General features: G+C 34.1%; 2 protein-coding genes across 2 annotated transcripts; both read left to right on the forward strand.

Annotated features, from left to right (window-relative positions):
- Positions 1-5,952: 5,952 nt before the first annotated feature.
- On the forward strand, positions 5,953-7,326 carry LOC126699765 (zinc-finger homeodomain protein 2-like). Its single transcript, XM_050397731.1, has one exon. It carries the CDS (start codon positions 6,216-6,218, stop codon positions 7,086-7,088), a length of 873 nt encoding a protein of 290 aa, XP_050253688.1. The 5' UTR covers positions 5,953-6,215; the 3' UTR covers positions 7,089-7,326.
- Positions 7,327-11,504: 4,178 nt separating this feature from the next.
- LOC126700619 (uncharacterized) lies at positions 11,505-12,746 on the forward strand. The gene has a single exon (XM_050398837.1). The coding sequence runs from the start codon at positions 11,505-11,507 to the stop codon at positions 12,744-12,746; it is 1,242 nt and encodes a 413-aa protein (XP_050254794.1).
- Positions 12,747-16,247: the final 3,501 nt, after the last annotated feature.

Here is a 16,247-nt window from a genome sequence, read left to right on the forward strand (position 1 = left end):
CAAATAAAGCACTTTGTAAGGTCACTAAGTTTTGTATTGGGGATAGACCCCATTTCTTTTTTTGATATTTTGTAATTTGTACATTGCTTCTAAGTGAATCACACAAATACTTGTTATGAAATTTTTAGTATAGACGTGGGTTTCAATTAGCTGTAAAGTTATTTGTCGTCAAATAAAAAATCTAGTATTCAAATATCACTTAGACAAAAAAAACTAATTGATGTTTTTGTTTGATGATTACGAGTAATTTTCATGGAACAGATGTCATAGCTCATAAGTTGAAATATTATTGCATAAGAAAAAAAAAAAAAAAAAACTTTCATTGAAACAAATTAGTAGTGACAAAAGTGTGGTCCCCTAAATTGATTTATAGTTGTGGTAGTTACCATGGCAGCTTTCTTGCAAAATCTGTTCCTCCAATTGATTTCTTGCAAATCTGTTTATTAAATACGCTTGCTTTTGTTTTAAGCACAAGTCGAAGTAGCTTAAATAAGCCAATTACAAAGTTAAGAATGGAATTTATGTCCTAATAATAATAATAAAATCAATAAAGTTGATATTAATCCAGATAAATATGGGGATGCGTGCAAATTCAACTAGATGCAAAGCTTGTCGGAGCAATATTTTACAGCACAAAATTCTTGTAGCTTCTTAGGCTCCAATATAAAAAAGTACACACGCAAACACATATTATATAGTGTAGTGTTAGCTTTTCAAATTCAACCCCTAATTTAAAATCATACATATAGAAAATACAAAAAAAAAAAAAAAATACATTTATATATATATACACACACATTTTATGCGGTTAAAAAGGTATTCGAGTTTTGGATATCTTTGTTAAAAAAACTAGACTATTTCATTGAGTTATAAAATTCTTAACAAAAATGTAGATATTAGCTACTATGATTGCAAGAGGGAAGAATTCTTCTTTCTATGAGACTTTGTGCTTAATTTTTGGGCTTCAATAAACCCCAAAAGTGAGTGCAATAAGGAAAATTAATGTGCATTTTGGCTGAGCATAAATAAAATAAAATCACATGGAATGAACGGATTTTTCAGTTGATTAATTAATGATCAACTTAGAATAATTATTTGTTAGATTTTGTGACATAAAATTTTCAATATGCTTAGAGATAAAAAAAATTTATAATAATTTTTTCACAATTGTTAAGATGGTTTGTTTGGATTAGTGTATAAAAGTAGGGATAACAATTTTTTTATTTTTTATAGATAAGTTTATTAACAATAAGTCTAAGAACACAAAATCTCCCACAATTATACCTATATATTAAATCCAAACACAGGTTTGGGTTAGGTGTGTATCTGTTCTGTATTGAATAACAGGCAACAACCTATAGCTACTCCTGAAACCCAGACTTGGAATCCTGCATGGTTGATTCTTAAATAATGCTAAACCCTACTGCTATGCTATCAACACCACAAAGCTTTACAGCTTTGTCTTCTGTACGTATGCTGTAAAGCTAATAAATATGTTCTCCATTTTATTAGCTTTTACTTTTGTACGAAGACAAAACGTACAAGTTTTACTCATTTATTCATCAATATAATTTCTGAATTTCATTCCCCCTAATGAATACCTATATTGCATGTAGGAGCCAAATTTTCCTTTGTTCACAGGACTTAAGGGTCGGCAGACTTGTGAGGAACACTACAAAAGGTTATAGCATTTTTAAACTGCGATTACAGCCACAAAAAACCACTGGTATAGGTCCAAATGGACTATCCCGGCAGTTTTTATGAGTTTTCTTATATTTTGAGCAATAAATATAATGATATTATAAAGTTTGTAATCTTTTTTTATTTTTATTGTTAATGACATCTTATAATTGGCGTACAATAAAAATAATATTATTGTCTTATGAAAATGATGTATTAAGCATAATTTATACCAACTCAAAAAATTATAAAATTTGTTATGTATGTAATATTTTTTGAGAGATTTTGGGTATGCCTAACAACTAGCATGTCGTTATGTTAGTATTTTTCTCATTTCAAGATTATTCTTTTACTACTATTTTATTTGGAAGGAATTCTTTTAGCATATTGAGCAACCAAACAATTTTTTTTTTTTAAAAAAAGGCTATCCCTTAGATACATCGATCCTTGAGCTAAAAACATATTAAAATAGTCCACATTCTCCTTTTTAAGATTATGAGAATTTTGGGTGTGGAAGAGAATGCCTAAATGTCAACCGCCGTAATAATTATATTATGTATTTTCTAAATGCATCATTATTTTTTATAGTGTAGGTCTTATAATCATGTAAAATTCACGTGTTGTAAAATTGATGGTATGTATATTCGTTACATGAAATACTTTTTCAATTATAAAGTTTTAGGAAGACAAATATTTGAAATAGGCAAATTTTTATGATGTGTGTATACACTTACTATTAACAATAATTTTTTTTTTAAATCACGTTAATTAAATTATGAAAAAAAATATCAAATTAACCCTAGCATACTGTCCAACTATAAGTAATAATGCAGGTCATTCCATTATAAAAAAATTTTCGCATGAATCTTCGAGCTACAAACATTTTAAAATTAGTTTCATCTCTTTAGCACTTGAAGAGCTGAATTTGATAGCAGTAAAAAGTCAAACACAATCAAGTATCAACAGCCATAATCAGTTAAGTATGAACCTTCTTTTTTTTGGGACTTGGGAGCATTGAGCAGGCAAGCAAGTATGAACATTTAACAAGAAAACAACCCCGTCAGAACTAATAAGCTAGCTTTTCCATAATCAAATAGTTCCAAAAAAAAAAAAAAAAAAACTCTCTAGTATTTAAAAACAATAATATTAGGAATGATCCAAGTCGCAGGCACCATTATGTTCTGGTAGTACCCACAAGCGATATATCTGTGAGGTGTGGTCGGCTGTGATAACACACATGAGTCACCTTTTATGTTTCTCAAAAAAAAAAAAAAAAAAAAATTAGGAATGCACTCAATTTCATTCTATCCATTTTTATAATACGGTAGATGTGGTTAATTGTGAGTAGTTAATACTTTATGTGCAATTCCCACTATTGTTTATATGCACCTTTACTTTTGTTTTTTTGTTAAATAAAAAAGAGAGTTTTTAGTATAAACTCATCGACTTTATGTCAAACTATTATCGTGACACAACATATTCACTAAAAAGTTTATACTTGAAATCTTGAACCACTTAACTCATTGATCTCATTTCATATGATAATAATGAATAATATCACGTCTACTATTAGGGTCTTGATTGAACTATACCAACATTTTCACCTAATTGGTACTACTTGAAACACTTAACTTCTACCGAGTATCATGTAAAGTGTTACAATAACTCTTAACCTGAAATGGTCGCTTAGATGAGAGGAGGCTATTTCATACCAAAATCAAGGAAAGTCGGAGGCCTTAGAAAGGACTTACTCGCCTATCAAGGAGGACGGCTGACAACGAAACTAAAACCTAAAACTTTTGAATTAAGTATTCGAGCCGGCACTTTAGATTCATTGGTTACAAAAGACTTCCCGTAATGAAATTAGATGGAAAATTCAATCAACCTTATAATATATTATTTTGGATTAAACAATGGAATTTGGGATTCCTTGGGATTATTACGTGTGGCAGAGAAAGTGTCAGTAACTACAGCCTCTATTGGACGGTGGTGGTGGGCTTCTGTTTTCTTCTGTTACCTTGGAAGCCACGCTCTCTCTCATTATCTCTCTCTTAAACTGTGTCACAATTTTCTGTGGACCCAACACAACATGGCGGGAAAAGCGTGACGTGCGGGAAAGAAAGAAAAAAAAAAAAAAAAAAAACTTCATTAATGAAATATAAAAAATAATATCATACATTAGATTTTATTATATAGCGACCCCATATAGTGCAAAGATCTCGTCAGCGCTTAAAGTGCAATCTGGGCCGTCCGATCCTCTCTGATCGGGTTTTATCAGAAACCCACGTGGTGGGTCCCACGTTTTGTTGATAATGAGACGTAGACCTTTCACGAGCTCTCTGTGGCAGGACGTTTTTGTGATTGGACCAATCGCGTACGGACACGTGTGTGTGTTGCATTTACAGTACGATCGATATTCCGTTCTTGTGTTTTTCTTTTCTTTTGTGCTGTTCTGGTTTTGTTCCATGGAATTCTTACGTGGTCGTTTGTGACTGACAGTGTGTGTTTTACGGTAATCAGTATTCACGTTTTTGGCTTTGTCACTCTAAAAATTCTTGTGGCCGACACCACCCGGTTGAAGGTTAATTTTCTTCATGGATATATCTGGATTATAGTTCAACTGATAATGTTTTTTTGTAGTTAAATAAGAGATTTACGGTTTAATCCCTATTTATACTAAAAACTGATTGATATCTTAGTTTGATGATAAAGAGTTATTATTAAGAGCAGATATTATAAGTTAAAATTTTATAAAAAAAAAGTGATAAAAAATAATCATCAAACGTCACACAATTGATAAAATTTCTTAGAAGAAATTTACAGTTTGATTAATTCTTACTTACACAAAAAAAACAATTAATAGTTTGATTTGATGGTAAAGATGGTAAAACGCAATCATTGGATGCTGAAGGTTAAAATTTATTAAAAAAAAAAAAAATTCTTAATGTATGCAAAACTTATGCATTTTTTATTATAAATATTTCTCGAATATGTTTTTTCATCTTGTGCACGGTTATAATGTTTTAAACACTTGATGGTGTCTTGAATTTGTGCATATAAGTTGTAACACAATCATGGTTTTAGACATATCTCAGCCTTCTGAGCAGATATGGAATTGTACTATTTGAAAATAGTTTTAAAACAATCATGGTTTTGAAGACTGGTAAAGATTTGATGAATTTTGGGTTCTTTCTTTTTAGTTTTCTTTTTCTACAATGAAATCTTAATTCAACTTAGGACATAGGAATAGCTAGGAAAACTTTGGCCAAGCCGACACCATCAGAAATTCAAGTTGGAAATGCATTCCAATTTAATGGCTTTTTTATATTTACGATATTTGAATTCAAGATTTATTATAACAATGTCCCAAATTCCCAAGGATTAATCACCTCTGAAAGACTGAATAAATTATTGGGAAATTGATTAAAATTCAATTAAAGTTCAAACAACAGGGTTAAGTATCTAGCAAACAACTCATATCGGATCAACTGATTTTATCCATTTTAAACAAAGCTTTTACATCTCAACTTTACAACAAAAACGATCTAGAACTAACAAATTTAGTACTTTAAGAAAAAAAAAAATGAAATTCTATTAAAAAGAATTTGTTGCAGCTTTCTTTCCAAAGTTTCCAAATTACCATCTTTTGCAATTTTACTCAGGAAAAAAATCTTCTCTATATGTTTATGAAAACAAGATATTCCATTTTATGATCAAAATTTAATTATTATGGATTTAAGGGTATATGTAATGCCCATGTCATGCAAAATCATTTATTATTTTTTTATTTGTCAATGGGGTTGTAGCTCAGCAGGTTAAGTTGTTAACAACTCTTGGTGTTTTTAAAGAAAATGTCTAAGGTTCAATTTTCTATCCCTCACTATATAGAAAAAAAAAAGCTTTGTTTCTTAAATTTATAATAACACGACACTATATATATACATTTTTAATCCTTGAAAATTATAAATCATAATATGAAACAAACTCTCTTAATTTCTTTTTAAACGACTAGAGAGTGCAAGTTTTAGTTAATTTTTCAACCAATAAAGTAATAAAGCAAGAGACGTTAATTTCGAACTGTGCTCACTCTAGAAAGTTTAGAATAAACAGCGATAAGCATGAACCAAATCATTATTAGATTGTACAAGAAAAATGTAAACAAAGTAGAAGAGACCAAAAAAAAAAAAAAAAAAAAAACCGACACGTGTAAGTTAACAGACCCAAACCTATTCTATTCCATCTTTGTTCTTCCCTAGGGACGCTTGTCTTAAATGCATTTCACGCCTCATCTTCACTGAATTACCTAACGATTATCATCGTCATGATGACTACGACAACCTCAACTTTGGAATCACAATTCCTCCATTCTTAAAAACAAAACCAAACCCACAAAACCTCATTCTTCTACCTTAACTTTTTGTCTCAACTCCCTACTCTTTTCTTTTTCCTCTAAATCTAATCCCATTTTACCTTAAAAAAAACCAAGACACCCAAACCAAACCAAACCAAACCCAACTCAACCCTCTTTTATTTTCATGGACTTAACCGTCGTACCTTACAACAACCACACCCCCAAGTCCGAGAACGAAAACGACGACGTTAAGAAGAACAACAACAACAACAACCACCATAACAACAACAACAACAACAATGATGTAGCTGATCGTGAACCGGAAGTTATGAACCCGTCGAGTAAGACCGTTAATAATACCGTTATTACCGTTGAGTACAAGGAGTGCATGCGGAACCACGCGGCCTCTCTAGGTGGTCACGCCAACGACGGCTGCGGCGAGTTCATGCCACGTGGCACCAACATCAACAACAACAACAACGTTGTTAAAGATCAGCAGCATGAGAACTTGCTCACGTGCGCCGCATGTGGCTGTCACCGCAATTTTCACAGGAGGGAAGTATTCGGTGGTGAGCCGCCGCATCACCATCCCGTGCACCTGCACTCTCCACCACCAATGTTTGCGTTGTACAACGGTGGCCCCGCTGCTGTGCCACGTGGACATCCTCACCACCACCACCATCAGTATCATCAACATAACGGTGGTGATCATCACGATCGTGGACGGTCAGAGACGCCGGAGAGAGTAGTGGGGCCCGTGGCGATCACGAGGAGTGGTAGTACTAATAATACTACTAGTGCGAAGAGGTTTAGGACTAAGTTCACGCAGGAGCAGAGGGAGAAAATGCTAGAGTTCGCTGAGAGGATTGGGTGGAGGATACAGAGGCACGATGACGTGGCGCTCAACCAGTTCTGTTCGGAAATTGGTGTCAAACGCAATGTGCTCAAAGTGTGGATGCACAATAACAAGAATACTCACCGCCGTAGAGAATCAGGGCCCGATGACTCAGCTTCGGAACCACCACAACAAGAAGAAGAACAACCTATTGGATCATGAGTATAAGTGATTAATTAACTAATAAATATTTTGACTTTTTATGTTATTATTATTATTTTTTTGGGTTTAATTTTTATCTTTTTAATTAATTTTGTGTAATGACTAATGAATACTGATGTGAAATGGGCTTTTTTTTCTTGAAGAAAAGTTTTTAGGGGTTTGTACAAGTGAAATAATTGTGGGTTTTGGTTTGGTTTTGGTAACTTTTGATGATTCTAAGTTCAACAATGTTGGTGCAGTTCTGACATTTTAGGAACAGTAGAATACGTGAAATTCTAGCTTTGAGTATGGGGGCATTATGATGTTTTGCGCTTTGTGAAAACTTGGGTCATTGGACTGACAAGACCATATTTTTAGGTTTGCATGGTCTGAAACTGAGAAGGGAATCTAAAGAGAGGAGTTTTTACATGGTGGGTATAAAGGGCATACAATGTCAATGATTAAGTCTTATCTCAAAAGTTTGAATGGCTTTGGATTTGTAAGAAACTAATCATTGTTGATCACATATCTGTGTTTGTAATTAATTAGTATAACATAGATAAGAGAGGATTGCAGAGTAGGTTAAGATCATACTAAAATCTAGTGATGAATCCACAAAAGGCAAAAGCAACTATAGATAAAAATGCATGACAAAATTAAAGGACTTTTGAGTTATAGAAAGAGAAGGATATGCAAAGATATATACATAACGCCAATGTCAACTTGACATTGATACCTCTTTTTCATGTAAAGAGCATTTATGCATTTGCATTTATGGTAGCAAGAAAGCTAGCAGTTTCGTTTTTATTCAGCATGCTGGTTGGAAGGGAAAACCATCAAAGCATGCCAGAAAAAGAATATACAACAAGATGTTGAAAGTTTAGCATCTTTGTTTGAGTGGTTCACCATAGATTATATTTGGGGTAGATATTAGTTGGGTTTCACTGATTGCTAATGGATTTTTTTTCCTACAATTGATTACCTCTGAGATATGGAACATGTATTGCTGTGTTTACATGCTTGTTAGACATTGAGTAATACCCCGATTTTATTTTATAATCATCACCATAATCGTCATTATTATTATAGAGTTAAGGTATTATACATGTGTGCAAAGTAAGATAAGAGTAGACAATTTTGTAGTGTTACAAACTATGTTAGAAAATTAAAATTTTAGTGCATACAATTTAATGGACAATTAAAATAATAAATAAATTAACAAATAAAAGAGGAAGATGTAACGTAGAATGTTACTTTACGGGTTATTTATATAAAACTTTTGGTCTCCTTATCAATTAAGGAAAATGATTAGAGAATTAAAACTAATTTGGATTAGAAGTTTAAGAGTTATTAGAATCTTTTAGAATTCCGACTTATCTAAACAAATAAACCTTAATTTGAGGTTGATTGAGAATTAAAGTCTTGAAAGTATATTTAAGTTTTATGAGCTTCTTGGAGACTATAAAGATAAGTTTTAGTGGGTCTTAAACTCCAGTCCAAGTAGGAAGCATATTTAACGTGTAAAGCTAAAGAGTAGTCATAGGGTTTCTTGCGTGAAAGGTAGAGAAAGACTGCGAAAATACAAGAAACAAAGTTTTGCATCCGTGTGTTCATATGGTCAGGTATATCTCTCTCTCAAAGATCTATGGGAATGACCTACCAACCTAATGAATTTTAATAGGTTTACATGATTATTCTATATGAATGCATGAATAGGTGATAAGCTTTCAGAAGTTTTGTTCCTAGAGTTAACGCAACTTTGGAGTAGTGCTGAATTCTTGACCCTCATTGTAATCTATAATATTGTTTCAAGTTTCAAAAATTGTAGTCAATACATGCTATAGGTTGCTAAATCCTACGGGTAGAGATTTTTTATGGATGCTATATATATATTTGGATCTTATAGAGTATTTCATGGTGGCCTAGAATATCAATTGTGGTTATAGAAATTTGTTTGAACTCTAGTGGTACAGATTAGTTTTGGGAAATATTGTTGCAGTGAGACTTTGATAAGGAATATTAAATTGCTTAATTCAATGCTATATATGAAAGTAGTTTTCATACTTGATTTTTGTAGGACAGTAGGAAAGAAAAGGTTTCTTACAATTATATTTCATTCTTACTGATTAAAGCATTCTTCTGTTTAGAGCTTACGGAAGATTATAGCGTTCAGATATATTAGCAAGAGAGGTAAGTAATTATGCATAATATGCACAAGTTTTGTTTATTAGGTTTTTAAAAGTCAAAAGTTTTCAAAAGTTATGTTTTTAAACTTACGTTTTCTAAAGTTTATCAAAAGAATTTTTACATCATTGAAAGAGAAACTTTGGCTTTTAAATAATGTTTTAAAGAGAAACTCTAAATTTTTAAATAATGTTTTGAACGTCTGAATCTCATTTAAAAGATGATTTCTAAACTAAATTATTTTCTGAAAAGAATTCAGTTTCAATTTAAGTTTTCTAAAAAGGTTCTTGCTCTTTAAATTTGTTTAAAACCAAGTGATTTCAAAGTCATATTCCTATTTTCCAAATAGTATTTAAAATGTTTCTTTTAGCAAATTGAATTTTCAGATTTACTCAAGAATTGTAAAATACTTGTATAAACTCCTCAGTTCCTACTCATTCCCCAAGAGAGTCAAGCATCCTTTGATTTATGTTCAATTCAATATTGTGATCTTCAATAAGCCTCTATATTTGGAATGATTGTTACTATTAAATAAATTATTCTACTTTGTATAAACTTTGCTTTTGTGATATGTGACTCATTAAGTGTTTTTAAAATTGATAAGATATATGTGTAAGCCCGCTCACAGAATTGTACATGAGAATAAGTGTTGATCCCCTCACCAGTAAGGGTTAGCTATTGGTATCCACTCATAGGATTATATGTGAGAATATGTGATATGTGTAAATGTGACATTGTGCTCTGATCAATTATATGTATGTATTTTCTAATGATTTTAAGATTTGATTACATTTGTATTAAGTGGCTCATTATATGTTTGGAAAACTATATTTGATATCTTTGAGTGAATTTGTGAAATCTAAATACTCAGGTTTTGTTTGACTCTATTCTGTTGTGTATTGTGCATAATTGCTTATTAGATGTGTGGCTCACCCCATTAATTACAATTTTCAGATTAAAGTTTAGTTGGAGAATAGAACCTTTGGATTGCTTCATAAGGTGCAAGGTAGAGCGTGAGAGTTTTTAGGCTACTTCAATAATGCTTGAAGCCTTATGGGATTTTTAGTTATTTTTTCACTTAAGATTTTATAGTATTTGGAGATTATTTTTTAAATTGTGGTGTTTAAATATTGTAAGAGGTTTATTAAGAGCATGGTTTATTTGGAGTTTTCTTAATTTTTAAATTAATTACATTTATTGAGATATACAAGATCAGCTAGTTATTCATGCATCTAAATTCATATTCCATGGATTTGGGTCGTGACATTGAGCATGCTTGGTCATTGGTGTACCATATATGTATTCTATGATTGATTTGTCATGTGGGTCAAGTCTCAATATCCTGGCTTGAACATTTATAAATACTGCCTAGCCATGCCCTAGCTGAACTATGTTATGTTGATTAGTATTCATTACTCAACGATGTATCATCAGCTTTGTTTACTCCATTCTTAAGGCCTTTGTTCATGATAGCACCACCATTTGCGTCAAAGGCAGCCCTTGATACATAGATTTCATGGCCCTTTTGTGTGACGTGTTGGGCTTACACAATTGCAACAAAGATACAAGGCTTAGTGTAACGCAGTCCGAAAAGTTCTGCTGGAAGTTTAGTTGTTGGATGGGCTTACCTTTCGGGCCTGTTGTAGTGTCCTCTATTACTCTATTAGTTATTTGGAGTAGCTCATAATTTGATGAATGGGCCTTTATGGGCCTGCTTTTTTGTGATGGTATATGTGAGATCTGTTTAGTTTAGATTTTGTTTGTTTATTTGGTTTTTTTTTTTTTTTTTTTCCTTCTTCTTAATTTTAATTTTTAGGCTTCAAAGAGATGTTTTGAAAAAACTTCACAAAAAATACACTCAAAGAAGACAAGTAGACAACCACCAAAGACATTCTTAATTTTGAGATTTGAATCCCCATTTACCCATAAAATAAATTACTGAACTCAATTTATTTATTTTATGTACAAAAAAATTTATAAATTCTTTTAGAAAACAAAGCATATATATTTGTTTGAATTATATAAGTAAAAAAAAAAAAAAAAAAAAAAAACCTATAGCAACTAGTATATGTCATTTCGCCTTAATTTTGCTCGCACTTGCAAATTATTTAGCTGTCTTTAGTAGCAGGAACCAACGTGTGGATCCCACCTTCAGTCCGCGTGAGAATTGATCTCCGAGGGAAACACTCCATAGACCATAGTCCATACTATACCAAAATCTAAAGTCCAAAGATTCTTTAAAAAGCAGGGGCCATGATAAAGGTAATCTCCTCATACAGCCCTCTTGGTTATGATGCTAAAGTTTCTGTTTTGATTGATCATGATAATCGCTGCTGGCGTGAAGATGTGATTGTCTCCTCCTTCTTGCCTCATGAAGCTGCTCTGATCAAAGCCATCCCTCTAAGCCTAGATAAAAGTGTGGATGTGCTATTTTGGCCTAGAAACTCTAATGGCCTTTACTCTGTCAAATCCGGGTATAAATTGCTTCTAGAGTGTGAATTGAATGATGAGCCATCTTCCTCTGATTTGTCGCTGTCTAAAAAAGTTTGGAGAGGCATTTGGAACCTCAAAATTCCAAATAGAGCAAAAAATCTCCTCTGGAGAGCTGGTTCGGAGACCCTTCCCACCAGAGTGAACCTTAGGAAAAGGAAAATCCTAACTGAAGACTCCTGCCCTCACTGCTTGCTTGAAAAAGAAACATCTTTCCATGCTCTTTGGTCATGCTCCTGTCTGTATCCGGTGTGGCAAGTCCATTTTAGTTGGTTATCTAAGCTTGCCGTGAATTGCTCTTCTTTCCTGGATGTCATCCAGCTAACCCAAGATCATAACAACCTCTCGGACGTATTTGCCATGACTGCAGCGCTAATTTGGGCGCGAAGGAACCAAATCCGTGTGGGTGACAAGGTTCTTCCAATCGAAAAAATCAACTCCACAGCCCTTGAAAACCTTCAGGAATTCCAGCTTGCTTCCTCCACTCCCCACCGTGCTCCTCCCACATTCAAAACAGCGAAATGGTCTCCTCCTCCCCCGGGTTGGATGAAGGCTAACTTCGATGGTGCCACCTTCTCATCCAAAGCTCTTGCTGGTTTGGGAGCCATTATCCGGAACGACCAAGGTCTAGTTATGGCTGCCTATACACATTCTATTCCCCTGCCTACTTCGGTAGAGACAGTGGAAGTGTTGGCAGCGCGCAGTGCAATCTGCCTGGCAAAGGATCTGAATTTTTCCAAGGTAATCTTTGAAGGTGACTCGGAGATCATCATTAAAGCCATCAATAAGGGAGATCTTTTGTCCTCAAGCTTTGGCCACATTCTGAATGACATTAATCTTCTATCCAAATCCTTTCAACGGGTGTCTTTCTGTCACACTCGCAGACAAGGGAATAGAGTTGCGCATGGTCTGGCTCGTATGGCTTGTAATTTTTCTGATTATCAAGTCTGGATGGAGGATGTTCCTCCGGACTTATATAATGTATATTGTTCTGATTTACATTAAATGAATTGCTCCCCCCTATTCTTGGGGTGGTTTCTCAAAAAAAAAAAAAAAAAAAAGCAGGGGCCACACTTTGGACCAACACGTGTTCACTCTTGGACACGTGTCCGAATCCTGCCCTGTCTAGTGAATATTTTCATGGAACATAAGCATTTCCTAATAAGGGTTCGGTTTATGTCCAGTGAAAGTTTTTACTGGACACGTTGGATTGCGGACACGTGTCCGAATCCTGCCGTGTCCAGTGAAAATTTTCACCGGACAAAAGCCTTTCCCCACTAATAAAGTGACTCTAGTCATGTTAAATGAGTTCTTGACTGACTTGACTAGATTTCTCCTGTTTAAAAAAACAAGAGTTCTTGACTTGACTAAAAACGAAGAAGGCAAATTAAAAAAATTAAAGAAAACGTCTCTCTAAATTTTAAAAAAAAAATTATATATATATTTTTATTGGGGTGAATTTTAAAATTTTAACTGTTAGATTTTTTTTTCCTTTTATATTCTTAATATGCATGTCAAATTTCATTCAAATCAAATATTATTTACTATTTGATCAATAAACATATTTTTTATACATAATTTTAAATTACAAAAACTTGAATTTTAAACATTTTATTAATAACATAGTTATTGACTCTTTTTATCTTCTTAATATTTTGGAAGCATTGAAGATATAATAAAAACATGCAATTCAACAATTAGATTTATAAAATTTATACTAATAAAAAAATATAGGATGAGTTTAAAGGGTTTGAAGGGTTTTTCCCCAAATTAGTTTGAAGAGAAACATTTTTCTACTAAAGGGGTAGGGTCAGTAGGGGCCATTTTTCATCTATCACTTTAGCAATTAGCATTTTCGTACAATACCAGAAGGTAAGAGACTAAACTAATATGTTTAAAATATTAGAAACCAAATTGACACACAACCTAAATATTAGAGGGACCAAACTCGTAATTTACCCAACATTTAAGACAAATCTTCCAACAAGGTTGGAAAGAACTTCATAGAAAATACCCTTGGAAGAAGACCAGTAGACAACCACCAAGGTTCTTAGCTTTACCATGCATGCTATATACGTATGATTGATTTCTTATGTGGGTCAATGCTCAAACCAGGCTTGAATATAGTAAAAACACCGCCCAAGCATGCATGCATGACTACCTGAGTTTGTTAGCTTTATTTACTCCATTCTTAAGGCCTTTGTTCATGATGAAACATCAGAATTTGAGTTTAGTGAAGCCCTTGACTCTTGATACATAGATTTTATAGCTTCCTTTTGATTTTTTTTTCTTAGTTATATTTTTTAGGTTTCAAAATATGAAAGCAAAATAAACAATCTAAGATGGATCTTCCAACAAGGTTCGAGAAAACCTCACATGCAGAAAATGCCCTCAAAGAAGACAAGAAGACAACCACCAAAGTCATGCTTAATTTTAAGTTCAAATCCGTATTTATGGACAAAAAAAAAAAAAAAAAAACTCAATTAATTTACTTTATGCAAAAAAAATTTATCAATTCCTTAAAAAAAAAAAAAACAAAGCATACATTTGTTTAAAATAAAATTTTAAAAAAAAAACTATAGCAAATATCTCTTCTTTTTCTTTAATGAATATAGCAAATGAGATATTTGCTATATTTGTTTTTTATAACATGTGGGGGTCAGTTAATCAGGAAGTACTGTTAAAGCTGTACTAAGTGGGCCTATGGTCCAATCTGAGGACATTAGACCATCCGAGGATGTCCAGATAAGATTATAAGGGGAACGGAGTAAAGAGAAGAGTAGAGATAATATGAGATAAGTCCAACAAATGTCCGAGGATAAAAGTAGGGGTGTCCACGGGTCAGTTCGGGTCGAGTTTGTGCCCAACCCGGAACCGACCCGATGACATCAGGTTTCCGGCAAGAAAACCCGCCGCCGACCACAAACACCAACGGGTCAGGTCGGATCGGAGTTGTTTGATTGGCGGTCGGATCGGTCTAAGTCGACGATGATGCTGCCGGAGATTTCATTTCGACGGCAACTATATTTTTCACTGGATCTTCGCCGGATTTGTGTAAAAATCACCAGATCTAAGCAAAAAAAATAAAATCGTCACCTATTTTTGCAAAACTCACGAGATTTGAGCAAAAATACACCAAATCGTCACCGAAATTGAGCAAATACCATCGGAGTTCACAGGATTTAAGCAAAACCCATCATATTTTCAACGGATCTGAGCCTTATTTGAGCAAAATCCATTAGATTGTAGCTAGATTTGAGCGTAAACGACGACATGTCGCCAAATCCGGATCTAAAAAATCTCACCGGAAAATGCTATCGAGCTTGGTCGGTTTGGGTTTCTTTGGGTTTTGGGGAGAAGATCCGAGACCGAACCGCCCATATTAGATTCTGAGGAAGAAAACCCGCCACCGACCGCCGGAGTAGTCGGTTGGCCGGCGGTCGGTCCGGGTCCGGTCGGATTTATCGGGTGGGTCGGGCCACCGGTTGAGTTGGACACCCTTAGATAAAAGTCATCTTGGCAACAAGGGGACTTTCTTCGAAGTTACATCACAACTAAGAGTTGGATGTTGGGCAAGGGGTAAGAAAGGAGAAAGGCAACAAATATCTTCAAAAAGCTGCTACCTCCATATTAAATGCCTCACAACCAACTCTCTGACCACATTAATGTGGAGATAATGTCTGAACAGTGGTCAAGCAGCCTTACAACTACTAGTTGATGGTTATAGGAGGTGTTGGATGGGACAGGAGGGAGTTCCCAGAATCTAACCTACACATGTATGGTAGGGATGATACCCAGATTGTAGTATATAACATGGGAAGATGTACTAAAAAAGGGATGGGAGAAGAAATCAAGCAATTTTTATGATAAGCCTGTGAACTCTTGTAAAAATTTGTTGATTAATAAGACAATATAATATAAGCTCCTCAGGCCACTCCGAGGACAGACTTTCTTATCTTACTTGTGTTTAATAGCCTTAAATTAGCAAATTTTATCGTTTTTCTTCTGGAGTAGATCTAGTTTTTTCATCCATGCTCTACAAATTTATTGTTTGGGCTTTTTGGGCTAAAAACCCAATCCTATGTTGGGTCTAATCCAATTTCAGTCCTTACAATTGACGCCGTTTGTGGGAAGGCTTGATCTATTCTAATGGAGATTCGGTTACAACGTTTATGATGGAGGAGGCAGGTTCACACCAGGCAACAGCAGGACCACACTAGGTAGATGTTAATCTACATCAAGCAGAATCAAGGGGTTCTCAGCATGGCAATCCGCGTAGGAGCCTTGAACAGAGAGGAGGCCGTAAGGGAAGTGTGCACTCAACTCATACCAGTAAAAGTCAATCTTGAGGGAAGAGCCATGTTTCCCATGCAAAAAATGACAGAGACATGCAACGTGAAATCGACGAGTTGAGGAGGGAATTGCGTCATGCTCAGCGAAGACGTTCATCGCCTAGCTCCGAACTGTTCTCTGAAGAGACAAATGGTGCTAGTTATAGGCAGAGAT

Source organism: Quercus robur, chromosome 9, assembly GCF_932294415.1.
Source record: "Quercus robur chromosome 9, dhQueRobu3.1, whole genome shotgun sequence".
NCBI classification, from domain to species: domain Eukaryota; kingdom Viridiplantae; phylum Streptophyta; class Magnoliopsida; order Fagales; family Fagaceae; genus Quercus; species Quercus robur.

Excerpts from the sequence above, each read along its gene's own strand:
- LOC126699765 (XM_050397731.1), top strand. The coding sequence starts at position 6,216 with ATGGACTTAACCGTCGTACCTTACAACAACCACACCCCCAAGTCCGAG.
- LOC126700619 (XM_050398837.1), top strand. The coding sequence starts at position 11,505 with ATGATAAAGGTAATCTCCTCATACAGCCCTCTTGGTTATGATGCTAAA.